This window comes from Chiloscyllium plagiosum, chromosome 12 (genome assembly GCF_004010195.1).
Source record: "Chiloscyllium plagiosum isolate BGI_BamShark_2017 chromosome 12, ASM401019v2, whole genome shotgun sequence".
NCBI lineage: Eukaryota > Metazoa > Chordata > Chondrichthyes > Orectolobiformes > Hemiscylliidae > Chiloscyllium > Chiloscyllium plagiosum.
Genome location: NC_057721.1, coordinates 775,644 through 802,659, shown reverse-complemented (window position 1 = coordinate 802,659; position 27,016 = coordinate 775,644). Strand labels below are relative to the sequence as shown.

Genomic DNA, 27,016 nt, shown 5'->3' with positions numbered 1-27,016 from the left:
CAACACTCCCTAGGACCTTACCATTAAGTGTATCAGTCCTGCTAAGATTTGCTTTCCCAAAATGTAACACCTTGCATTTATCTGAATTAAACTCCATCTGCCACTTCTCAGCCCATTGACCCATCTGGTCAAGATCCTGTTGTAATCTGAAGTAACCTTCTTTGCTGTCCACTACACCTCCACTTTTGGTGTCATCTGCAAACTTTCTATCTGTACCTCTTATGCTCACATCCAAATCATTTATGTAAATGACAAAAGGTAGAAGACCCAGCACCAATCCTTGTGGCACTCCACTGGTCACAGGCCTCCAGTCTGAAAAACAACCCTCCACCACTACCCTCTGTCTTCTACCTTTGAGCCAGTTCTGTATCCAAATGGCTAATTCTCCCTGTAATCCATGAGGTCTAATCTTGCTAACCAGTCTCCCATCAGGAACCTTGTCGAATGCCTTACTGAAGTCCATGTAGATCACGTCTATCGCTCTGCCCTCATCAATCCTCTTTGTTACTTCTTTAAAAAAACTCAATCAAGTTTCTGAGACATGAGTTTCCACGTACAAAGCCATGTTGACTATCCCGAATCAATCCTTGCCTATCCAAATACATGTACATCCTGTCCCTCAGGATTCCCTCCAACAACTTGCCCACCACCAACATCAGGTTCGTTGGTCTATAGTTCCCAGTCTTGTCCTTACTACCTTTCTTGTACAGTGGCACCATGTTAGCCAACCTCCAGTCTTCCAGCATCTCACCTGTGACTATCGATGATACAAATATCTCAGCAAGGGGCCTACCAATCACTTCCCTTGCTTCCCACAGAATTCTAGGGTACACCTGATCAGATCCTGAGGATTTATCCACTTGTATATGTTTCAAGACATCCAGCACTTTCTCCTCTGTAGTATGGACATTTTCAAGATGTCACCATCTATTTCCCGACATTCTATATCTTCCATGTCTTTTCCACAGTAAATATTGATGCAAAATACTCATTTAGTAGCTCCCCCATCTCCTGCTGCTCCACACAAAGACTGCCTTGCTGATCTTTGAGGGGCCCTATTCTCTCTCTAGTTACCCATTTGTCCTTTATGTATTTGTAAAAATCCTTTGGATTCTCCTTAACTCTATTTGCCAAAGCTATCTCTTGTCCCCTTTTTGCCATCCTGGTTTCTCTCTTAAGTATATTCCTACTACCTTTATGATTAGATTTCCTACAGTGTGGTAACACACTCTTCAGCCCAACAAGTCCACACCGACCCTCCGAAGAGTAACCCATCCAGACCCATTCCCCTCTGACTAATGTACCTAAAACTTTGGGCAATTTACCATGGCCAATTCACCTGACGTGCACATCTTTGGACTGTGGGAGGAAACTGGAGCACCCAGAGGAAACCCACGCAGACACAGGGAGAATGTGCAAACTCCACATAGACAGTCATCCAAGGCTGAAATCGAACCTGGGACCCTGGTGCTGTGAGGCAGCAGTGCTAACCACTGAGCCACCATGCCGCCTCTTCTAAGGATTCACTCGATCTGTCCTGTCTATACCTTACATATGTTTCCTTCGTTTTCTTAACCAAACCCTCAATTTCTCTTGTAATCCAGCATTCCCTACACCTACCAGCCTTTCCTTTCATCCTAACAGGAATATACTGTCTCTGCACTCTCATTATCTCATTTCTGAAGGCTTCCCATTCTCCAGCCATCCCTTTACCTGCGAACATCTGCCCCCAATCAGTTTTTGAAAGTTCTTGTCTAATACCATCAAAATTGGCCTTCCTCCAATTTAGAACTTCAACTTTTAGATCTGGTCTATCCTTTCCCATCACTATTTTAAAACTAATAGAATTTTGGTTGCTGGCCCCAAAGTGCTCCCCCACTGACACCTCAGTCACCTGTCCTGCCTTATTTCCTAACAGTAGGTCAAGTTTTGCACCTTCTCTAGTAGGTACATCCCCATACTGAATCAGAAAATTGTCTTGTACATCCTCTCCATCCAAACCCTTAACACTATGGCAGTCCCAGTCTATGTTTGGAAAGTTAAAATCACCTACTATAACCACCCTATTATTCTTACAGATAACCGAGATTGCCTTACAATTTGTTTCTCAATTTCCCTTTCATCCCTTTCTTACTTCTCAGTTCCACCCAAATAACATCCCTGGATGTATTTCTGGGAATATCCTCCTTCTATAATGCTACACCACTCCCCCTCCTCTCTTGCCTCCCTTTCTGTCTAGTATTTGCTTTCTGGAACATTAAGCTGCCAGACCTATCCATCCTTGAGCCATGATTCTGTATTTGCTATGATATCCCATGTTCCTAACCATGCCCTAAGTTAATCTGTCTTCCCTGTTAGGCCTCTTGCATTGAAATAAATGAAGTTTAATTTATCAGTCCTATCTTGTTCACTGCTTTGTCCCTGCCTGCTCTGTTTGATTCGCCTTTGTTCTCAGCTGTACCAGACTCAGATTGATTTCTTTCCTTACTATCTCCCTGGATCCCACCCCCCACCTTACTAGTTTAAATCCTCCCGAGCTGCTTTAGTAAATCTCCCTGCCAGTACATTAGTCCCCTTCCAATTTAGGTGCAATCAATCCGTCTACCCCAAAATGATTCCAATGATCCAAAAATGTGAATCTGTCCCCCATATACCAGCTCATCAGCCATGCATTCATCTGCTCTATCCTCCTATTCCTGCCCTCATAGCTCGTAGCACCAGGAGTAATCCAGATATTACTACTCTCGAGGACCTCCTTTTTAAATTCCTGCCTAACTCTCTGTACTCTCCTTCAGAACCTTAACCATTTCCCTTCCTATTCGTTGGTTCCAATGTGTACAATGACCTCTGGCTGGTCCCTCTCTCCCTTGAAAACATTCTGTACCCTCTCTGAGACATCCTTGATCCTGGCATCAGGGAAGGAACACACCATTGCGATTTTTCACTTCTGGCCACAGAAACGTCTGTCTGTACCTTGGACTAGAGAGTCCCCTAACACAATAGATCTCTTGGAACCCGACGTACCCCTCATTGCATTAGGGCCAGTCTCAATACCAGAAACTTGGCTGTTTGTGCTACATGCTACATCACCCCCTACATTTTCCAAAACAGCAAACTTGTTTGAAATGGGGATAGCTACAGAAGAGTCCTGCACTAACTGTCTACCTCTCTTACCTTTCCTGAAGTCAATCCATCTATCTGACTATATCTGCGACTTTTCCCCTTCCTATAGCTGCCATCCATCATATCCCCTTGCTCTTGTAATTTCCTCATTGCTTCTAAATGTCTTTCCAGCCGATCCATTGGATCTGATAGGATTCACAACCATTTATTGCAGATATAATCCTCAGTAATCCGTAACCTCTCCCTAAACTCACACATCCAACAAGAAGAGTATATCACTCTAGTAAAGGCCATTTTTGCTTCTTTCAATCTACAGACCAAGAAAATAGCACTGTCTTATTCCTCTACAAAACACTGCTCCAGGTTAAATTAATACTTATGGCTTATATTTTAAGTTTAAACAAGAGACATATCTCAATAAAAGATATAATCAAGAAAGAACCCACTTTACTCACTACTGCAGACCACGCTTAAAATATCCACTTATCTGTTTCCGTGCAGTGACCTCTCCCAAAACAGGTTCCTCCAAGATCATTTGTGAATTTTACTGTTTATTAATTTCCCCAGACGCACTCCGATGTCCAGCGATACAGCAAAGGCAGTAATCTGCAGGTTCACTGCTCTGTCAGTTAGCAATGTGGGTTTCTTTCTCTCTCTCCACCACTCTCTCTCCTGCACTGACCTCACCATGTGCTTACTTTGTCTGTTCTTCTCCCTTTTAAAAGCTCTGTTGTTTTGACTTTTTTTCTCCCAAGTTCCAAAACAATGCAACAGCATATAGAACAGTAATTGCTGCTCCTGGAATTTTGAGGGAATCACTTCCAACACCTAAAATACCTCATTTATTTAAACAAAATCCACCATTCATGATTCAGTTAGCAACAACTCAAAAATAGGAAACATCTGCCATGAATATTGCTGTGCTTTTGAAAATTGGAATTTCAAAGTACTGATTTTTGAACATTGGTCCAGAAACACTGCCCTTAAAGACAGAATTCAAATACAAAGTAGTCTTATTTTATTTGTGGTCTTAACACTTGAGACTTTTTGCCCTTTGTAGCTCTTTAAAGCAATTTCAACCATTCCAAGAGATTGCGGAAATGCCAGCAAAAAATGAATGAATATGTGACCCTGTTTGTAATCTGGGTAGTATTCCTGGGAGCAACGACTGAAAATCAACAAAACACTGCAAGAAGCCATTCCGTTCATCTACTGTGAATTGCATCATTCAATTTACAGTTTGAATAGAAGAATAAGAGGGAAAAATGCTCAAATTTGCAATTATACAATGTCTCTCAAGGCATTGAGATATTCCAAAACATTTTGCAGCCAGTTGAATATTTTTAAAGTGTTGTTACTATTTTACTGTTGGGAAACAAACTTGTGGTAATGGATAAGGTTCGGTTCCATACCTTATCTTGTTCGCAATATGGTGCGTGATTAGGTTTCATTAGTCATAGAGATGTACAGCATGGAAATAGACCCTTCGATCCAACCTATCCAGGCCGACCAGATATCCCAACCCAATCTAGTCCCACCTGCCAGCACCCGGCCCACATCCCTCCTAGTCATATACCCATCTAAATGCCTCTTAAATGTTGCAATTGTACCAGCCTCTGGCAGCTCATTCCATACACGTACCACCCTCTGTGTGAAATGCTGGATTTTTAAAATAGAATAATTATTCCATTTCCCCCAATCTTTAAAAAAGGTTTGAAATATCGCTTGTTCATAAGATGATACATAGGGTTGTTTAATACTTCCTAATGCGTTCTACTGGCTTAGCTAGTTTTCTCTTGAGACATTGGCAAAGAATTTCAGTTTGTACTTTGCTGTAAGGTGACAGCACTCGAATTCACAACGAGAAGACACATTAACTGTTAATCCTTTCAGGCCGACAGTATCACCTGACTCAATTAAAGCTGTTGACTGGGCACCTCTAGGGAGGTTTCAAACTATCGACATATAGTGACATACTTTGTCTTTGATCTGTTTACTTGTTATTTAAAATAAGATTTTCTTGCTTTAAAGTATTGTAATCCTGAGCACATTTAGCTTGTAAAATTATGGTCTGTTAACAGATCCAAGCAAATTCACTTTCACGGTGCGAGAAGAACCCACCGCATTCGGGTCACCTACCCGGACGCTGCTCCGTGTTTTGTGCAACATCCTCCTGACTGAGGGTGAGCCATCAGGGATCAGTGTTGTTGCTGTTGGCGTGCAGAATTGCTCGTGGGATGGACAGCCACGCACCTCGATGGCTATTTATTTTGTGATTTGACTATGATGATTAGTAACAGTATTTCCTTGTTGTGCAAGAATATTACTCAAATGTGGCTGCGACTGAAGAAAATAACAGGTGTGTTTTGGAAGAGCAGCTTCTGTCTCCGTTACAGGATTAAATAACAACTGGTGTTAAGTATCACAGAACTGAAGGTGCTTCAAAGACCGGTTAATCACAGGTTTAACCATATTTGGTGAAGGGATGGTACAGTCCATTCAATAAAATTGGAGTCAAAATCACTTAAAGTAAGTAATGAATTTATCAATTCTTTAGTTGTATTACTGACTGTGGGCCAGGACCTGCCTGTGTTCCTGACTCTGGGGCAGGAGCTACCTGTGATGATTTATAATACAATTCATCATTACAATTCCTATTCAAGAGAGTCGAAAACAGTATAGAAATACATACTATAACTAAGTTATTTAAGCTTTTAACTCGGATCTCTCTTGTAATTGAGATTAGACGGCTTTGCTTCAATGACAAGCTCCATCACAGTGATGTTAGCCTTGAAACAAGGATGTCCAAGGGCACAGGACCTTGCCTCTTAGCTTGCACCCTTGTTGAAACATTCCAGTATGTAAACATGTTCTGATTTCAGGCTATTGCTGTTAGTAGTATAAATCTCTTGAAGAAACCTTTGTGTCTCTGTCATAGAACAAAATGTTGGGAGTATGGATACTCATGCATTTAGGCCTTTATTAAGTTCAGAGATAAAACACCTTCTAAGCCATTTGTTGGGGGAGGAGTTTTAGGAATAGGTGGTCTGATTGAAGCAAAAGATTTTTGAGGAGACTTGACAGGGTAGAAAATGTATTTTCCCTCTTGTGTGAACCTAGAGCTAGGGGACGCTATCTCAAATTAAGCAGTTGTCCATTTAAGAAGGCGATGAGGAGAAATTTCTCTAAAATTGTGAATCTTGGGAATTCTTTACAGTAGCAAGCAGTCACGCAGAAGTAATTTAGTCAAAGTAAGAACTATCAGGGTTCAAGAGTCGAGGGTTATCGGGAATAAACAGGATCTTATAGATTTGGTGGAGGTGTGAGGAGCCATAAAGTCTACTCGGGTCCTATGTTGTCCTTATTGATTGTTTTTATGCATATGTTTCAGTACTTGTGACCAGAAAAATAGAGAAGGAGGAATAGCAAGATACCATTGGCTGCATGTACATTGCATTTAGATGTGATAACTGTGATGCTAAGATATACTGGAAACTTGACAGGTTCCACTCCTTGAATATGCAGTTGATTTGTGGCTATGCTCAGTATTTCAGTGAATTCATACTATTTCCAGAATAGATTTGCATTTGGTCTGTGCCAGACCATTTTTCCGTCTGTGTTTGAGCCACTACATTGAAATGAATGCTGGCTACTAAGAGCTATCTGCTGACTATCTGATCATACTGTACATGATTCGGAGATGCCGGTGTTGGACAGGGGTGTACAAAGTTAAAAATCACACAACACCAGGTTATAGTCCAACAGGTTTAATTGGAAGCACACTAGCTTTCGGAGCGACGCTCCTTCATCAGGTGATTGCCAGAATCACCTGATGAAGGAGCGTCGCTCCGAAAGCTAGTGTGCTTCCAATTAAACCTGTTGGACTATAACCTGGTGTTGTGTGATTTTTAACTTTGATCATACTGTAATGTGCAATCTAAACACCTATGGGCACCTTGCACATAATTTGGGGAGCCGTGCTCCAAAACAAGATATCATTGAGTAGACCATTAGAGAGCTGACGTATTGCTTAAGGTCCTAGAGGAGCCCTGCAGTAAGACCATAAACCATAACATCATGAGAAATATGATTAGGCCGTTTAGCCTCTTGCTTCACCATTCTTTAGGATCATTCTGTACATTCACTTTCCTGCCCTTTCCCCGTAGCCCTTGATTTCCATACTGATCAAGAATGTATCTACCTATACATGTCAGCCTTAAATATTCACAAGGACTCTGCCTCTACAGCTCTCTGTGGCAAGAAGGTTCAAAGACTCAACCCTCAGAGAAGAAATACCATCTCCTTGCAATCTTAAATTAGCGCTCCTTTATTCTTTGCAGGAGCAGGAAAATTGACATTTCAGGCAGAAGCCCTTCATCGGGAATAGAGTCATTCCTGATGAAGGGCTCCTGCCCGAAACGTCTCTTTTCCTGCTCCTTGGATGCTGTCTGACTTGCTGTGCTTTTCCAGCACCACTCTAATCTTCACTCTGATCTCCAGCATCTGCAGTCCTCACTTTCACCCAATTCACCTAACCAGCATATCTTTGGATTGTGGGAGGAAACCTCTGTGTTGAACTTTTTGCGGTTTGTTTCAAGTCTTTCATTTATGTTGACTGAAAATTTGGCTACAGTACTTTTTCTCCCTTCTTCCAAATCATTTAATATGTACTGGAAACAGTGACAGTCCCAGCACTGATCCCTGTGGAACGTCTGGTTGTAGGTTGCCAACCTGAAAATGAACTCCTCCCCAGTTGCAGTTTCCAGCTGTATAGCCAATTCTCTACCAACATCAATATACTATCTCCAATACCACAGATGCTTTTTGTTAGGTACCTTGAGAAATGCCTTCTGGAATGGCTCCTCTCTATTCACTCTGGTTGGGACTTCCTTGAGAATCTAATAAATTAGTCAGACATGATTTCCCTTTCATGAAGTCATGACTACTTTGTTTGATTAGATTATGATTTTTACAAATGTGTTAAAATTATTTCCTTAATTCATTTCAACATTTTTCCAACAATAGATATTAGGATAATCAGCCCATAGTTAACATGCTTTTTGCCCCCTCTCTTTGTGAATAAGGGTGTTACATTGGCAGTTTTCCAGTCCTTTAGTGCTTCTTCAGAATCTAAAGTCTTTTGGAAAATTTGCAACCAATGCATATCTGTTGCTATTCTCTTAGAATCCTTGAATGCAAGCAATCAGGGCCATGGGATGAATCTGCCTTTAGCCCCATTAGGTCATCTAATACTCCTTCTCTAATAATGGTGATGGTGCTTAATTCCTTCCCATATTATTTAATATTAATTGGATGTTCAAAGTACCTTCCATAAAGGCATTGAGAGCATTGGTGGACATTGCATGCTCCCTCTCCAATGACACCTGGGCATGAACATAACTGCAGAAAAGGGACAGCTTTTATCACATAACTGAATGGCTTTCCCACCACCAAATCACTGGGGATTTTTGTTTGTTTTTAACTATTAACTGCCACCACTAAATCACCGGTATACTGGTTGTGCTTTACTTTTTTTCTTCTTTACCTCCAGAAGTGTTAGTGTACACAACTGAATGGTTTTCCCACCCCCAAATCACCATGACATTTCTTTTTTGTTTTTGACCAGTAATCATCCATGCAGCCAATTGAAAGCTTACATGTAAAGCCTATGATGGGCAATGCAAGCCATCAAAAGTGAGTGTGAATCTGCTTTTTTTTTGTAAATCAACCTATTCAGGGATATTCTTACGCATTTGGTGTAGGTGGGACTTGAACCCTGATGTTCTGACTCAGCAGTAAGAACACTATCACTGAGCCACAAAAGTTCTATGGATTTTGTTTTTAAAATTTGATCTATTTTTCCCCTGATCTAAGATATTACAACATACCTCTGGAGCAGGTGGGACTTGAAACTGGATCTCTCAGTTGAGGGGCAGGGACACAATCACTGCACCATAAGAAGGCCCATATTGATTAGTTTATAAAGGGCTCAGACGACAACTTCATTTGAGCTGGCCATTATCTGTAATGAAGGGAACTCTTATTGAATGAGTTCCTCCTGGAAACTAATTAGTGACTGCCCTTGGGTGTTGCAGGGGGGTTAGCACAGTGATGTCAGGATTTTGCTTTTAAAACTTTCAACTGATCCAGTCTGCTTGTATTTGTGCTGGGTGGTAACACTTGCGTGTTGATAGAGCTGCACTTAGGGAAATGAACAGACTGCTATCACACTGCTGACATGTGCCTTTTGGACAGGCTTACTTTAGGCACTCAGGAGCTGAGTTGCTTATTTCAGGATTCCTTATCTCAGACCTGCACGTATGGTTACAGTACATAATGGCATATAGGTAGTTCTCCTATAATGCGTGTTCATTCAACGCAATTTGTCTGTAACGTGATTTATGAATTGCCTACTTTATTTTTGTAAGGCGAACTCTCGTTCGCTGTTATGGAATTCTCATCCCTAGCACTAAGTATTGTGGTGCACAGAGGACTGGACTCCGCCTTGGCATCACATGATCAGTGAGCTAGTACGCTTTATCATGATGAGCTTTGTGAAAGATATTTTGAAATATGTGCGCTATTGGACTTAGAAAAGCATTGCGAAAATGTATCTACAGCCTGAAGACATGAAGCTGGGAGCAATCTGTTAATTAAGAAAAACTTAAAGAGTTGAGATAAGAATGAAATTTCACTGGAATTAACTAACAGAAAATGGACAGTTTTGAGAAGCAGTTTCAAACTTGTCTTTGTTCTTCTTCTTCTCTCTCTTTGTTTAAAGAATATCTGCAGACTCGTGAATATGTTTCAGTGACCAATCACTATGGTAACCAACTGCAAAGAAATACCATTACAGAGGTTTGGACATGGTCAGTGTTAGGAAACTTTGCACAAAATGGATGAGGGAAAGAAAGATGGGTGGCACATTTACTTTTTGGTGCATGCGTGGTAATATCCTGAAGAGGTGAGGAGGCTGTGCAGAAGAGATTCAGGATTAGTCAGGGTCAGATGTTAGCAAGAATGAGAGTGAGTGGGGAAGATACCTGTCAGGAACAATTTAAATCTTTTGGAAACATTAGAGACAGATGACACTGCCAGGCGGCCAGGTCTGTCAATCAAAAGTTGGTGTGGAGGCAGAGCAGAAAAGTCGGACATCGCCCAGAGCCGTGGTAATAGGGGACTCCATAGTGAAAGGAACTGACCGGGGTTTTTGTGGCAGCAGGCAGGACTTAAGGGTGGTGTGTTGCCTTTCTGGTGCCAGGGACGAAGGTGAAGAGCCAGAGGTGGTGGTACATGTCGGTACAAATGATGTCGGGAAGAAGAGGAGGAACATACTACAGCGGGACTTTGGAGAACTAGGAAGAAGGCTGAAAAGCAGGACGTCCAGTTCTGGTTTGCTTCCAGTTCCTCGGGCTGGTGAGGCCAGAAACAGGGAGATAATGGATTTGAACGTGTGGCCGGGGAACTGGTGTAGGAAGCAAGGATTTAAATTCTTGGATCACTGGCGTATATTAGAACCCAGTTTTAATATACCCTAGTTAGAACAAGGGAAGTCAAGAAAGACAAACTGTATCAATGAAGCAGAAAACTCAAAAAGGGATCATGCTGTAAGGTTGAGTGAAATAGGAGTTGATGGGAAGGGTGAGGGCAGTAACAAATTAAAAATACTATATATGAATGCAAGAAGCATTAGAAATAAGATGGATGAGCTTGAGGCTCTTTTGGAAATTGGCAGATATGATATTGTGGGGATAACTGAGACATGGCTTCAAGTGGACAGGGCCTGGGAAATGAATATTCAAGGCTACATGTGCTATCGTAAGGACAGACTGATGGGCAGAGGGGGTTGGGGAGGCCATGTTGGTAAGGGAAGATATTCAGTCCCTTGCGCGGGAGGACTTAGAATCAGGGGATGTAGAGTCAGTATGGATAGAGCTGAGAAATTCTAAGGGTAAAAAGACTCTCTTGGGAGTTATCTACAGGCCCCCAAACAGTAGTCTGGATGTCGGATGTAAGTTGAATCAGGAGCTGAAATTGGCCTGTCGCAAAGATGTTATTACAGTTATGGGGGATTTCAACATGCAGGTAGACTGGGAGAGTCATGATGGTATTGGACCTCAAGAAAGAGACTTTGTGAAATGCCTCTGAGATGGATTCTTAGAACAGCAGGTGCTGGAGCCTACCAGGGAGAAGGCAATTCTGGATCTGGTATTGTGCAACAAACCAGAATTGATCAAGGACCTCAGAGTGAAGGAGCCATTGGGAAGTAGTGATCGTAATACAATAAGCTTCAATCTGCAATTTGAGAGGGAGAGGGTACAATCGAAAGTGACAATATTTTTGTTGAATAAAGGGAACTATGGAGCTATGAGGGAGGAGCTGGCCAAAGTTCAATGGTGCAATACCTTAGCAGGGATGACAGTGGAGGAACAATGGCAGATATTTCTGTGAAAAATGCAGAAGATGCAGGATCAGTTCATTCCAAAAAGGAAGAAAGATGCTAGGAGGAGGCATGGGTGGCCATGGCTGATGAGGGATATTAAGAAACATATAAAGTTAAAAGAGAAAAAGTATAACATAGCAAAGATAAGTGGGAAAACGGAGGACTGGGAAGCTTTTAAAGAACAACAAAGGATTACTAAGAAGGAAATACGCAGAGAAAAAAATGAGGTACAAAGGTAAACTGGCCAAAAATAAAGGAGGATAGTAAAAGCTATTTTAGGTATGTGAAAGGCAAAAAAATGGTTAAGACTAAAATTAGGCCCTTGCAGACAGAAACAGGGGAATATATTACAGGGAACAAAGAAATGGCAGAAGAATTGAATTGGTACTTCAGATCTGTGTTCACTGGGGAAGACACAGGCAATCTCCCTGAGGTAACAGTGGCTGAAGGACTGAACTGAAGGGAATTTAAATTTGCCAGGAATTGGTGTTGGAGAGACTGTTAGGTCTGAAGGTTGATAAGTCCCCGGGGCCTGATGGTCTACATCCCAGGGTACTGAAGGAGGTGGCTCGAGAAATCGTGGATGCGTTGGTGATTATTTTCCAGAGTTCGATAGAATCGGGATCAGTTCCTGCGGATTGGAGGATGGTTAATGTTGTACCACTTTTTAAGAAAGGTGGGAGAGAGAAAGCAGGAAATTATAGACCAGTTAGTCTGACCTCAGTGGTGGGAAAGATGCTGGAGTCTATTATAAAGGATGAAATTACGGCACATCTGGATAGTAGTAACAGGAGAGGTCAGAGTCAGCATGGAATTATCAAGGGGAAATCATGCTTGACTAATCTTCTGGAATTTCTTGAGGATGTAACTCTGAAGATGGACGAGGGAGATCCAGTAGATGTAGTGTACCTGGACATTCAGAAAGCTTTTGATAAAGTCCCACATAGGAGGTTAGTGAGCAAAATTAGGGCGCATGGTATTGGGGGCAAAGTACTAAGTTGGTTGACTGACAGGAAACAAAGAGTAGTGATAAACAGCTCCATTTCGGAATGGCAGGCAGTGACCAGTGGGGTACCGCAGGGATCAGGGCTGGGACCTCAGCTTTTTACAATATATATTAATGATATAGAAGATGGTATTAGTAATAACATTAGCAAATTTGCTAATGATACTAAGCTGGGTGGCAGGGTGAAATGTGAGGAGGATGTTGGAGGATTACAGGGTGACCTGGACAGGTTAGTTGAGTGGTCAGATGCATGGCAGATGCAGTTTAATGTGGATAAATGTATGGTTATCCACTTTGGTGGCAAGAACAGGAAGGCAGATTACTACCTAAATGGAGTCAAGTTAGGTAAAGGGGCAGTACAGAGAGATCTGGGTGTTCTGGTACACCAGTCAATGAAGGTAAGCATGCAAGTACAGCAAGTAGTGAAGAAGGCTAATAGCATGCTGACCTTCATAACAAGAGGGATTGAATATAGAAGCAAAGAGGTTCTTCTGCAGCTGTACAGGGCCCTGGTGAGACCACACCTGGAGTACTGTGCGCAGTTCTGATCTCCAAATTTGAGGAAAGACATTCTGGCTAATAAGGGAGTGCAGCGTAGGTCCAGTCTCTGGATTCATTTAAGAAAGAGTTGGATAGAGCTCTCAAGGATAGTGGAATCAAGGGTTATGGAGATAAGGCAGGAACAGGATACTGATTAAGGATGATCAGCCATGATCATATTGAATGGTGGTGCAGGCTCGAAGGGCAGAATGGCCTACTCCTGCACCTATTGTCTATTATTATCTATTAAGATATTGCAGGAAAAGGTGGGCACAGTAACAGAGTGTGAGGTATCAACAAGAAGATGGTGGCACTTTTTACTGGCAGAGTGGAAAAGGTAATTGATCTTCTTCCTATGTTCTGTGTGCTCCTTTATATGGTTGAGACTGCACCGGCCTGGATGGTAACCCTGGTTCAGGTTGACATTCCTGATTAAGAGCCCATGCTCGAAACATCGACTGTCCTGCTCTCCGGATGCTGCCTGACCAGCTGTGCTTTTCCAGCACCACACTTTTTGACTTCTTCAGATTGGCATGGTTCCAGTAGAATGGTGCCCTCTGTTGGCCTGGGAGAAAAAGATGCTATGCCCATCAGCATTTAGATTCCCTACAGTGTGGAAACAGGCCCTTCGGCCCAGCCAGTTTACACTGACCCTTCGAAGAGTAACCCACCCAGACCCATTTCCCTCTGACCAATGCATCCAACATTATGGGTAATTTAGCATGGATACAGCAAAGGCTGTGAATACTGACAACACCCCAGCATCAGCACAGAAGACTTGTCCTCCTGAATTCGCCACATCTCTAATCAAGCTGTTACAATACAGCTACACCACTGCCATCTACCTGCCACCATGGAAAACCGACCAGTAATGTTTGCTGTTTTGTAGCTTCATCAGGTTAACACCAATTATTTAGCTCTTTCTGATGTTAGTCTTGTCATGCTCTCCTGCACTCTTGTTGATGCTGTTACCCTGACTTGAATAGAATAGTAGAGTGAAGAAGGTTCTGGTTAACATGAGGTTAGAGACTGTGTGACGGAGTACAATTCTTCTGTTGAAAGCGGATGCTCAGTTTTCAGTTGTTGCATGTGTTTGAAAATGATCCTATTTAGCACAGTGGTGGTTGTCACACAGCACAATTGAAATATTCTTTACATTGCAACAAAGGCTATCCAGTGGTCACTCCTTCTAAAACTATCATGGACAGATACATTGTGACAAGTAGATTGGTGAGAACAAGGCCAACTGTTGATTTTCCTCAATACATGTTGCAAGTTTGGTTTTGCAGATATGTTCTTCAGGACCTGGTTAGTAGTGGTAATGAGCCACTTTCAGTGTTGGCCATTGAAGACCCCCACCCAGAACATACTCGATGTCTTTAGTTAAATTCCAATTGGAATTTAAATTAGAGCCCTGATTTATCAGCTGAGGGAGGGCATCACATGGTAGTCAGGTTTTCTTGCTCATGTTTGACTTGATGGATCCACTTCTATTTGAAGGACTTCTGGGGTAATCCAAGGATATATCACTGTGCGCTACCACATCTGGTTGGTCTCACTTTTTCTAGTGGAGGACATATCCTGAATTGGTGATGGCAATGTTTGGGATATTGTAAACTCTGGTTCGGTGAGTATAACTTGTCAGGTGGTGGGACAGTTCTTGAAATTTTGCCTCCAGGTGTTAGGAAGGGGAACTATGTAGGGTCAGTTGGGCAGGGGTGTTGTTTCCTGTGCATAAGTCAATGCCATGTGGTTCTTTAAAGGCTTATACTTTCTTTGACTTTTCTGTAGCAGTTTAGTACAATTGAGTTTACTAGGCTACTTTGGAGAGGAGTCAAACATGTTATGAGGGACTGAAGTCATAGTTAGGTCAATCCAAATAATAATTGCAGATTTCCTACCGTGAAGGACATTTTTGAACCACTTGAGTTTGTAATAACAGTCACACAGATTCCTGATCACCATTACTAAAATTGATTCTAATGCCAAATTTATTAATTACTTGAGTTTAAGTACTACTGGTTGGTTTGTTGGGATTTGAATCCCACTCTGCAGAGCGTTAAACTAGGCCTCTGAATTACTAATACACTACCATTGCTGCCATATTGCTATACTCATTGAAGCTCTTAAACATCCCTTTTGTGAAGGAAGCATTCATAAATTTCTTGACATAAAACCTGGAACAGTTGAAGATAGTAAGTGAAACAGTGATGTTTAAGATTTGTTACAGGAAGTCGGGTCTAATAATGAACGTGCAAGCATGTGTATGGAAAACAGATGGATAACGATCAGTGGACCCATTGTTTTTTTTACACGGAATAACACCTACACCCTGTCAAATGTCCAAATCGGATATGTAAATGGCAAGATAATTCCCGTACAGAAAGTGTGAAGGGATCTATGGGTTCAGGTTCACAAATCTAGAAATAAAAGTTCATAATGCTGTAAAAAGTACAAACAAAACACTGGTGTTAGGAAGGAGGATGTGCTGAAAAGTTTTAAAAACATAAGGATAGATAACTCCCCTGGTCTAGATGGGATATACCCAAGGTTACTGCAGAAAGTGAGGGAAGAGATTGCTGTGCCTTCGGTGGTGGTCTTTGCATCATCTGTGTCCACTGGACTAGTGCCAGATGATTGGAGGGTGACAAATATTTATTTCCTTGTTCAAGAAAGGGAATAGGCATAATGGTGGGAATTATACAGCAGCCAGTCTTATGTCAGTGGTGGGTAAAGTATTGGAGAGGATTATGAGAGACAGGACTTCTGATTTTTTGGAAAACCATAATTGTATTAGAGATAATCAGCATGGAATTATAAAGTGCAGGTCATGCTTCACAATCCTTACTAAATTCTTTGAGGATGTCACAAAAGACATTGAAGGTAGAACAGTGGATGTGTTGTGTTTGGATTTTCATTTGTTTGTTAAGGTTCCCCAGGGTAGACTCTTTCAGAAAGTAAGGAAGCATGGGATACAGAATTGGCTAGCCCACAGAAGACAGAGTGGTGGTAGATGGAAAGTATTCAGCCCGGAGCTTGGTGACCAGGGGTGTTTCATAGGGATCAGTTCTGGGACCACTGTCCTTTGTGACTTTTATAAATGACTTGGATGAGGAAGTGGAAGGGTGGGTTAGTAAATTTGTCGATGACAAAAAGATTGGTGGAGTTGTGGATAGTGTGGAGGGCTGTTGTCTGTTGCAACAGGACATTGACAGGATGCAGAGCCGGGCTAAGAAGTGGCAAATGGAGTTCAACTTGGAAAAATGTGAAAGGATTCATTTTGGAAGGTTGAATTTGAATGCGGAATACAGGGTTAAAGGCAGGATTCTTGGCAGTGTAAAGGAATAGAGGGATCTTGGGCTCCATGTCCATAGATCCCTCCAAGTTGCCACCCAAGTTGTTTTGGGTTGTTAAGGCATATGGTGTGTTGGCTTTTATTAACAGGGCGATTGAGTTTAAGAGCTGTGAGCCTGTGCTGCAGTTCTACAGAGCACAGGTTAGACCACACTTGGAATATTGTGTTCAGTTCTGGTCGCCTCCTTATAGGAAAGATGTGGAAGCTTTAGAGAGCCTGCCAAGGAGCTTTACCAGGATGCTGCCTGGTTTGGAGGGCATGTCCTATGAAAAAGGTTGAGTGAGCTAAGGCTTTTCTCATTGGAGCAAAGAAGGGTGAGAGGTGACTTGAATTATGTGTACAAGATGTCGAGATCCATACATAATGGATAACCAAAGACTTTTTTTCCGATGGCGGGGATTTCTATCATGAGGGGGCATACTTTTAAGGTGATTGGAGGAAGATTTAGGGGAGATGTCAGGCAAGGGTTCTTTAGAGTGATGGGTGCATGGAATGTACTGCTAGCAGTGGTTGTAGAATCAGATACATTAGGGACATTTAAGTGACTCTTGGACAGGCACATGGAAGTTAGTACAATGGAGGATGTGTAGTCTGATCTTAGAGTAGGACAGAAGGCAGGCACAACGATGGCTGAAGGGCCTGTACTGTGCTGTACTGTTCTATGTTCACTGCCAAAGGAATAGAATTTGAAAGCAGTGAGGTTTTGTCAAATTTATCATCAACCTTTGCTCCAAGAGTGGTTGATAACCACTTCCTCACAGCGCCAGGGACCCGGATTTGATTCCCACCTCTGGCGACTGTCTGGGTGTATGGAGTTTGTACATTCTCCCCGTGTCTGTGTGGGATTCCTCCCACAGGTCAGATGACTTGGTCATGCTAAATTGCCCATAGTGTTAGGTGCATTAGTCAGCGAGAAATATAGGGTAGGGGAATGGGTCTGGGTGCGCTACTCCTTTGGAGGGTCCGTGTGGACCTGTTGGGTTGAACGGCTGTTTCCACATTGTTTTAGATTCCCTACAATGTTCTTTCATTCATATTAGGAAAATGATATTGATGATATCCTGCAGAAAGCTATTTTATAAAAAAAAGTGAAACAAAACTTTGTGCACTTGAATAGCATTCTTTTCAAACAGTTATAGATTGCAAGAAAAGCATCTCTTAACCTGAAAAATGCAGTTTAAAACAGAAGTACTTTCAGACAGATATACAAAGCAGGTGAACATGGATCTACTGGCCCAGAGGTAGGGACTCTATTATGGCACACCAGTTAATTTTAATCAGTTTTTTTATGGATGTAGAGTCATAGGATCATACACACCCTTTGGTCCAACTTGTTCTTGCTGACCAGGTATCCTAAGCTGAACTAGTCCCATTTGCTTGTGTTTGGCCCATATCCCTCTTCAATGTTTGCTATTCATGTATATGTCAAAATGTCTCTTAAGTGTTAGAATTGTACATGCGTCTAGTATTTTCCTCTGGCGGCTTATCCCATTCATGTACCACCGTCTGTGTGAAGAAGTTTCCCCTCCGATATGTTTTAAATCTTTTTCCCTCCATCTTTAAACCTATGCCCTCTAATTTTGGAGTCCCCTACTCTTTGGAAAAAGACCTTCTCGATACCCCTTATAAATCTTTTGTAAGGTCACCACTCAGCCTCTGCGCTCCAGGGGAAAAAATTCAAATTCAAACTAACATTTTTATAAGTAGCATTTGAGTTTTGTCTATCTGAAAGAACTCAATGATTAATTAACTCAAGTGTTTCTGTTGCTATGGTGCTTTTGTTTCTAAAGGAAATACTGCATGTGTGTTTTCAGGGAGCTGAATGGGAACTTGCTTTTATTGGGAGAGTTTAGAAATTATTATGACATGGGGGTGAACCCTTCTGTTAACTAAATCAGAAAAGCTCACCTCGTTAAAATATAAGTGACAGAGAACTCCCAAATTTCACTATATAAAGAAAATAATATCAATTGATTCTTTAACTCTAAAAGTGAACATTAAACAACAACTATTCACAACTCTAAGCCCCCTTTCTTTTAACTGCTTGTTATCTACCTCCAACTCTATAACAATATACTGCTCCAATAAAACATTTATTAAAATTACATCAACTTAATTTCAAAACCATACAATGGCTGTCCTGTTTGGTGTCTTTCTTCTTTCGGCTTTCTTCCTGGGTCGTCATCTTTTGCTGTGAATATGTTTCTTGTGAAAAGGTACCTTTTGATAGAGAGTGTTTTAATGTCTTGGGTATCTGTCTGACTTTGAAAATGCCTGATGATTTTATATCCCAACATCGGATCGTCTCATTGGTTCAGGTTGGCAAAAGAATAAATTCAAACTCAGTTGGGTTTTAGTATTCTGAGGCATAATTTAGACTGGTTAAATTCGAATTGCTGTCAAAATAGCAACCAACTCTGGTATTCATTTCACAGCCAAATTTCCAGTACACTGAGTCTGCTATTTAGTCATATAACACAGGTGCCTGTGAGCTCTGTGCACTACAGCATTCACTCTTGCTTAAAGGTACAATGCACGCCTTCAACTTCATAACACCTTCCCCCCCCAAAAAAAACGAACCATCATAATGAAAATATGGATTCATTTTTTTTCTAATTCTTAATCCCATTACAATGCAATGCATAGGTCATTAATCTAAGTTCATATTAATTTTCTACATACTATCTGTTCAATCTTATCTATATTTTAATTCTTTAAATCCATGAAAACACATCTGCAATCACATTTTTACAACCTGCAACATTTACAGTTTGTAAATTAAAAATCTGTAACATAAGACTCCAACAAAATAGTCTCATATTTTTGCCTTTAAATAGTTCCAAGAATGTAAGAGGATTGTGGTCCATGTACACTATGTTCATCACAAACATTAAAGTGTTGTAGGGCTGTACCAAACTTGGTAATTCCTTTTCAATTGTAGAGAATTTTCTCTGGTGGGCATTGAGTTTCTTTGAAAAGTAGCCAATTGGCTGTTCAATTCCATCATCATCATCCTGTAGCAGTACAGCACCAACTCCTATATGGCTCGTATCGATTGCAACTTTGAAGGGTCTCAAAAAATTTGGTGTAGCTAAAACTGGTGCAGTGGTTAATATTGTTTTAAATTGTTAATTGCCTCCTGGCATTGTTTTGTCCACCGAACTTTTGTGGTGTTCTTCATTAAATCTGTTAATGGTGCCACCACGCTGCTGAAGTTTGGAACAAACTTCTGGTGGAATCCGCTTTATCCCAAAAATCGAAGCATCTCTTTCTGTGAGGTTAATTGTGCAAATTCCTTAATTGATCTTCACCTTCTTATTCCTTAGTGTCAACCTTCCATGACAGATGTTATGTCCCAAGAATGTCACCTCTGCCTTTGTGAATTCTACTTTAAGTTTATTACCAGTTTTGCTTCTCATAATCATTCAAAGAGTTCTGCCAACTGTACCATGTGATCTTTCTATGACTCACTAAATATCACTACGTCATCCAGATAAACTGTACAGTTTGTTAATCCAGCCACACTCAGTTCGTGAATCTTTGGAATGTGACTGGTGTGTTCTTCATTCCAAAAGGCATCACTTTGAATTTTACATTAGATTAGATTAGATTAGAGTGTGGAAACAGGCCCTTCGGCCCAACAAGTCCACACCGACCCTCCAAAGAGCAACCCACACAGACCCATTCCCCCACACCCACCCCTTCACCCAACACTACGGGCCAGCCAGCAATTTATATAGCCCATTTGGGGTTACAAATGCAGAAACCTCTTTCGCTGTCTCTGATAAAGGTACCTGCCAATAACCACACAGTAAGTCCAACTTTGCGATTGTAACTGGTTTATCCAACTTTCTCTATACAGTCCTCCAATCTTGGTATTGGGTATGAGTCTGATTTTGTTACGGCATTGACCTTCCGATGATCCACACAAAACAGGTTTGGGAGCTAACATAAACGGCAAACTCCACTCACTGAATCCGATTTGGTGATAGCTTTGTTGAGCATCACAGGCACTTACTTCGGGACCTGTGTGGTTTTGAAAGGATAAGTCAGTAGATGTGTTGTTTTATCGGAACAGCTTTCCCTACTTTCGCCTCATGCACAATAGTATTAGTCCTCCCCATCTTATTCACCTCATACTGCTGCAACAAACCTTTCAACTGGGTTCATTGCTCCTGAGAGAGAGAGAGAGAGTTCACTAAACTATCCTACTCCTCAAGGACTAACTCATTATTTAACATATTTTGAGGCACATCAAACTTCACGATATCTGGATTTGGTTCCTCACTCTGCGTGGCAGTAACTAACACCTGTTTCTCTAGTTGTCTGTCTCTATTATAGTAATGTTTCAACATATTCACAAGACATACGCAATACACTTTTTCTTTCTATCTGGCATCTTTGTCAGATAGTTTACCTGACTCAACTTTCTCAATTTGATAGGGATCATAAAACATGGCTTTGAAGGGATCTCCTACCATTGATAACAATACTAATACATCATCCCCACGGGAAAACATCTAAATTGAGAGTTTTTATCGACCACCTGCTTCATTCTATGCTGTACCCTCTCCAAGTGCTGTTTAGGTAATTCACCTACCCGATTTAATCTCTCCTTTGCCAAGTGTGAGATCTCCAACTTTGGTCCTGTCAATTTTTCTTTAAATAATTTCAAAGGCCGTCTTTCTTCATGTCAGAATATTTAACTGAAAGGGAGTAAATGGAGTAGATTCATTTGGGGTATCTCTAATGGCAAACAGTACAAATGGAATACCTTTATCCCAATCATTCGGGTAACGCTGACAATACGTTCTTAACATAGTGTTCAGGGTCTGATGCCACCTTCCAAAGCTCCCTGGGTTTCAGGATAGTACACACTTAAGCTATCCATGACTTTCTTAAACAGCCTAGCAGGTTAGTGGTTGGCAAACAATAAATTAAAACCTGATTGGGTTTTTATCCTGGGGCATAATTTAAACTGGTTAAATTTGAATTGTTGTCAAAACAGCAACAAACTTGGGTATCCATTTCACAGTCTAGATTAGAGTGGTGCTGGAAAAGCACAGCAGGTCAGGCAGCATCCAAGCAGCAGGAAAATCGACGTTTCAGGCAAAAGTCCTGATGAAGGCTTTTTTCCTGCTCCTCGGATGCTGCCTGACTTGCTGTGCTTTTCCAGCACCACTCTAATCTAGACTCTGATTTCCAGCATCTGCAGTCTTCACTTTTGCCTAGTATTCATTTCACAGCCAAATGTAACGTATTTTCAATTTTCCAGTACACTGAGACTGCAATCTAGTCACATACACCGGTGCTTGTAAGCTTTCAGTGCAGAACAGCATTCACTCTTAAAGATATAGTACACACCTTCAACTTTATAACAGTGAACAAAATATACAGTTGTGCATTAAAATTAAATTTAGATTGATTTTTTTTCAACTGAAAAAGCAGTTGAATGTTAAGTTTTGAACAATAAGCATTTTAGTTTCAGATGGGGCACCTTGTGGAAGTCTTGGCTGAAGCTGCATGTACAAAACACTTGTTCCTGAGAAGGGGAGATTGTTTTTGTTTGTTTGTGGGTGAGTGTGGGACTGTGACGAAATAGAAAACCTCAGTGTAAGAAGTTTAGTTTAAAGGTTCCAGACTAGAATTGGAGCAGAAAAAGTCGAAACTCAGTTGTATGAAACCTTCAAGAAGAGCCAATCAGATTGTCAGGATGGGTCATTGAAGTCACAGTTAAGTTAAGCCTTTATAGATGTGAATTCGAAGTGAAATGACTATATTGCAAAGCAGGAGTTTTGGGGTTAATAGGATTGTAAATATTTTACTGTGTATTTTCTTTTTGTGCTTTGAAATCTTTAAATTTGTGTTATATGTAAATAGTGTTGGATTCTTTAGTTGGATACCTGGAAGTTGCTTACTTGGGGAGATGAAGTAAGTATTTGGGGAAAAAAAAGAATGTTTATTGTTCCTTCTTCATTCTGTGATTACATCATTTGCTGATTGCTGGAATCCTTGCGTAGAACTGTGGTTCATTTCTGAAGTGAGCCTTTCTGTTAAACTGATAGCTCTTCTCTGATATGGTTGTTGCTTGGAGATCTTCCCAAGTAGTTCTAGATTTAAAATTTAAAGTTTCATGTGTTTATACATATTAGACTTAAAATCACTGATTTGTTATCGTTGTGTTGACCATTGCAGTGTCAAAAGGGATACCTAAATTCCAATTAGTGTTTTTTAAAATTTAAGCTTTCACTGTTTTCTGGCAGACTGAAATAAATAAACAAGATTTGTAGCTTCTGAAAGTCATTTTTTTAGCATTTAAATTTAAATTAACCTTCTTCATACTTTTGTCACACTGGCATAGGCATTATTGGGATGTATAGCGTACTTCTGTGCCATAAAGTCTATGAAATGCTGTGATTGACATTATCTGTTGTTATATAGGGCCGCACAATCTTCTAGAAGGAAGAAGATTCTGACACAGTCAAACAACTTAATTCTGGCTGAGAGAAATAACACCTCTTGGAAATTCCTCTCTGACCTCTTTAGCTGCCTTTATCAAATTATATGTTACTCATCAATTATTATCGTCTCTTAATTTATAGTCTGATTTCTACAGTCTTGTCTCCACAACCTGTCCTCATAGTTTCAGACTTTTAATTATTGTAAATGGTTCCTTTTCCTCCCCCTTACAATATTCTTGGACCTCATAAAGGAAAAAAACTCAAACAGTATCTGACTCAACCACAATTTTGTTTATTAAAATAAACCTCCTAATGGCTTGATACAAACCTTCTAAGCTAGATTAAATCACAAAACACTTTGATTAGTTTGTCTGATTTAACTTCCGCTCCTACCTAAAACACACAAACACCTACAACTTATTAGGAAAGAATCCTTCAGCACAAACGCAGTGGCAAAGCCTCACATCTCTGACCAAATCTTACTTAATTTAGACTCAAACCCCCGGGATTTGGTGTTGTCCTTAGGTTTCCTTGACCTTTTCAGCTGATAACTAACAATCCTCGAAACGATCAGTCTTTCTGGTGAGAAATGTATGTTTACTAGCCAGGTTGAGTCTTCCTAACTCTCCAGTGACTGTTCTGCTGAAGAATCACCACACTCGGTGTTATCTTTCCTTTCTTCACACGGTGCTGCCCAGACCTGTTGTGTTTCGGCAGTACTTTCTGCCTTTGTTTCAGACATTTCAGATATTTTCCTCTTGTTCAGGATGTCAGAGACTTAATCCTCCCTGGTGTAATTCTCTCACAGTCCATGATCAGTGAAACAATGCAATCCTTTTCCATGAATAAAACGGTCCAGACACCATGATCATTTCACAGCGATTCTAAATATCTCTCCTGCTATTTGGAGATGACATGGTAACAGCACCTGCTACCAAATGGACAAAGGTTTGAAATATCCACGTCTCTCCTCAGTGGGGACCCATCATAGTAACAAGCAGAAGGGTTCCAGTTCTAATGTATTACGTGATCAGTCTCCTGATTGAGGTAGGTAATGGCATTTCCCTGTACCATTGTCCCATGATAGCAGTCAGATGATATAGAGGAACGGTCACTCAACCCGAAACATTAACTATGATTTAACCTATTGGGCTTTTCCAGCAATTTCTGTTTTTGTTGCGGATGGCATTAAATCCCTCCTGCTGAGGCACTGTCTGAATTTAATTTTGCTTAGTTGTATGAAGAGTTGGTTTTATTTGCAGCATCGTTTCCATGGGGTTTGAGGTTTGTTTTTATTTTAAAGTTCAGTTTGGAGGGGATTCTGATCCTCCACTCTGGTATTAGTCTGAATCTGAATTGTATTTCCTCCAAAGTTACTATATCCTGTCTGAGATCTGGTGCTTGTAACAAATTCAAAGTTCCATATGTGGCCCATTCAGTTTTATGTAACTGTGGCATAAATTCCATTTTGCATCCCAGACCCCTTGAAATGAAGGCTTAATGATCTATTAGTGTTTTCATGAACTTTTAGTCTCTGCCCACTAGCTCTTAATGATTTCAGGAAATGAACTCTGAATCTCTGTGCTTCTCCAAAGTTTTTAGCTCCTAATGATTTCGAACATTTTTTGACCCAGTTTTCTTATCTCCAAGCAGATAACCAGGCAGTTGTCTATGATTGCACAGAAAACTTGAAATAGTACTTTCTGATATCTCACCTGGTTTGATGCTGTGCAACTCTGTAATCTATTTAACTGGAGTATCCATTTTACTTGGTTTGAACCTATTCCTTTTTATTATGAGCCAAAGTGAATGAGACACAGTTACTGTGTCAGTTAGTTATAAGGGAAGAGGATGCCTGGGAAAGTTTAGCCTTTCATTAATATCTGGGTCAGGTGGGTGTGTTGAAGAATTGTACTTGGGACAATTGGATTTGCTCAAAAGTAATTCCTGGGTTAGTTGGGTCAACTAAGGTAATACCTAGGGAGCACTTAGTTCTAATGGAGCAACCTGAGACTATTTCATCTAACAGAAAGTTATACCTGGGATTTTCTGGTCAAATGGAAAGTAGAACCTGGGACAGTCTGGTATAAAGGAAAATTTTCTGTGAAAATGTATATGTGGTGCCTGGGAGACACAAATATCATGTGTTATATTCTAATGTTACAGTATGTAATTTATTGAATACATCTATCTGGGAACATTATGTGCAGAGGTAAGGAGTATTTTGGGAAATCTGCTATCTGAAAACAGATATTCAGTTAATTGGATATAGCTGTATAGTTGGATATGATGGAAAAGTACAAGAACAGAAAATGCTGGAGAATCTCGGCAGATCGGCAGCATCAATTAAGACAGAGTTAACGTTTCAAATCCAGTATGACTCTTATTCAGACTTGAGTGAATGCTGCATTCATAGGAACTGATTGAACAGCCTTGAACTTGAATGCTGTACCTGGGAGAGTGACGTCGAAGTATTGTTCTTCCTCTGAGTCAACCGATTAAGGGTTCACCTGCAGTGCCTTAAGCACAAAAAAGGGTTGACACTAATATAATACTGCGGGGTGACACTGGTGGTGGCGCTGTTGTTGGGCTGAGATGTCAAATTAACACCCTCCCTGGGCTTCAAGAAAAGATCCTATTACTCTGATTGTAGAAGAGAAGGGGAAGTCTCTTGTCCTGGTTAACAATTAATTCTCAACCATTGCCACCGAAAACAGACTTTTCTCTGTGCAAAGTCATTATAAACAGCAATGACTATTTACAAATAAAATTTAATTGACTGCAAAGTGTTTTGGAACTCCTTGAGGAAGCTGAAGGCACAATATAAGGCCAAGTTCTTGGAAATTGAACCAATGAGAGATGTAATTGGAAGCAGTACCTGGTAGAGAAAGTTGTAGCTAAAAGTAGTAACTAGGATGGTTATTTAGGACAGAACGTAGCTTTTGCTGAATTCAATTCTAAAGTAACAGTTGTGTTTTACAGATGCACATAGTGGGCGGCACGGTGGCACAGTGGTTAGCACTGCTGCCTCACAGCACCAGAGACCCGGGTTCAATTCCCGCCTCAGGCGACTGACTGTGTGGAGTTTGCATGTTCTCCCTGTGTCTGCATGGGTTTGCTCCGGGTGCTCCGGTTTCCTCCCACAGTCCAAAGAGCTCCGGTTTCCTCCCACAGTCCAAAGATGTGCAGGTCAGGTGAATTGGCCATGCTAAATTGCCCGTAGTGTTAGGTTAGGGGTATGGGTGGGTTGTGGGTCGGTGTGGACTTGTTGGGCCGAAGGGCCTGTTTCCACACTGTAAGTAATCTAATCTAAACAAAAATTACTGAAAGTATCTTTTGAGAAGGTCAAGTATAATTAAAAGCATGGCTCGAAGATAAGCTAAATGGAACAGTTAGATGAAAATTAGTTACAGTAATAACTGGGACAGATAGCTATGATTAAATGTAGCACCTAAAGAAGTTACCTATAATTGATTAACTGTATAAGGTCCGTTGTTGTGGTTCTGTTCGCCGAGCTGGAAGTTTTTGTTGCAAACGTTTCGTCCCCTGGCTAGGCGACATCATCAGTGCTTGGGAGCCTCCTGCGAAGCGCTTCTTTGATGTTTCCTCCGGTGTTTATAGTGGTCTGTCCCTGCCGCTTCCGGTTGTCAGTTTCAGCTGTCCGCTGTAGTGGTTGGTATATTGGGTCCAGGTCGATGTGTTTGTTGATGGAGTTTGTGGATGAATGCCATGCCTCTAGGAATTCCCTGGCTGTTCTCTGTCTGGCTTGCCCTATGATAGTAGTGTTGTCCCAGTCGAATTCATGTTGCTTGTCATCTGCGTGTTTGGCTACTAGAGATAGCTGGTCGTGTCGTTTCGTGGCTAGTTGATGTTCATGTATGCGGATTGTCAGCTGTCTTCCTGTTTGTCCTATATAGTGTTCAGTGCAGTCCTTGCATGGTATTTTGCACACTACATTCGTCTTGCTCATGTTGGATATCAGGTCCTTCGTTCTGGTGAGTTGTTGTCTCAACACAACACACTGCAGTACACCAGAACTACAAAAAGAAGAAGAGGAACACCTATACAAAGTATTCGCCAAAAACGGA

The 27,016-nt window shown here is 41.0% G+C and overlaps 1 protein-coding gene across 7 annotated transcripts in view; it reads left to right on the top strand.

Moving 5' to 3' along the window:
• mcf2la (mcf.2 cell line derived transforming sequence-like a) overlaps positions 1–27,016 on the top strand; it is a 235,019-nt gene that overhangs the window by 19,016 nt on the left and 188,987 nt on the right. For 3 of the 7 annotated variants that reach the window (XM_043700236.1, XM_043700233.1, XM_043700232.1), the window contains exon 1: positions 5,101–5,652. The exons of 1 other annotated variant lie outside the window; for it this stretch is intronic. Coding sequence is in view for 5 of the 6 variants with exons in the window: in XM_043700233.1 (XP_043556168.1) it covers position 5,652 (1 nt within the window). In the remaining variant the exon portion in view is untranslated. Of the gene's footprint in view, positions 1–5,097; positions 5,653–8,786; positions 8,818–27,016 lie in introns of those variants that run through there. 3 more of the 7 variants (XM_043700238.1, XM_043700237.1, XM_043700235.1) reach the window with 2 other exon arrangements.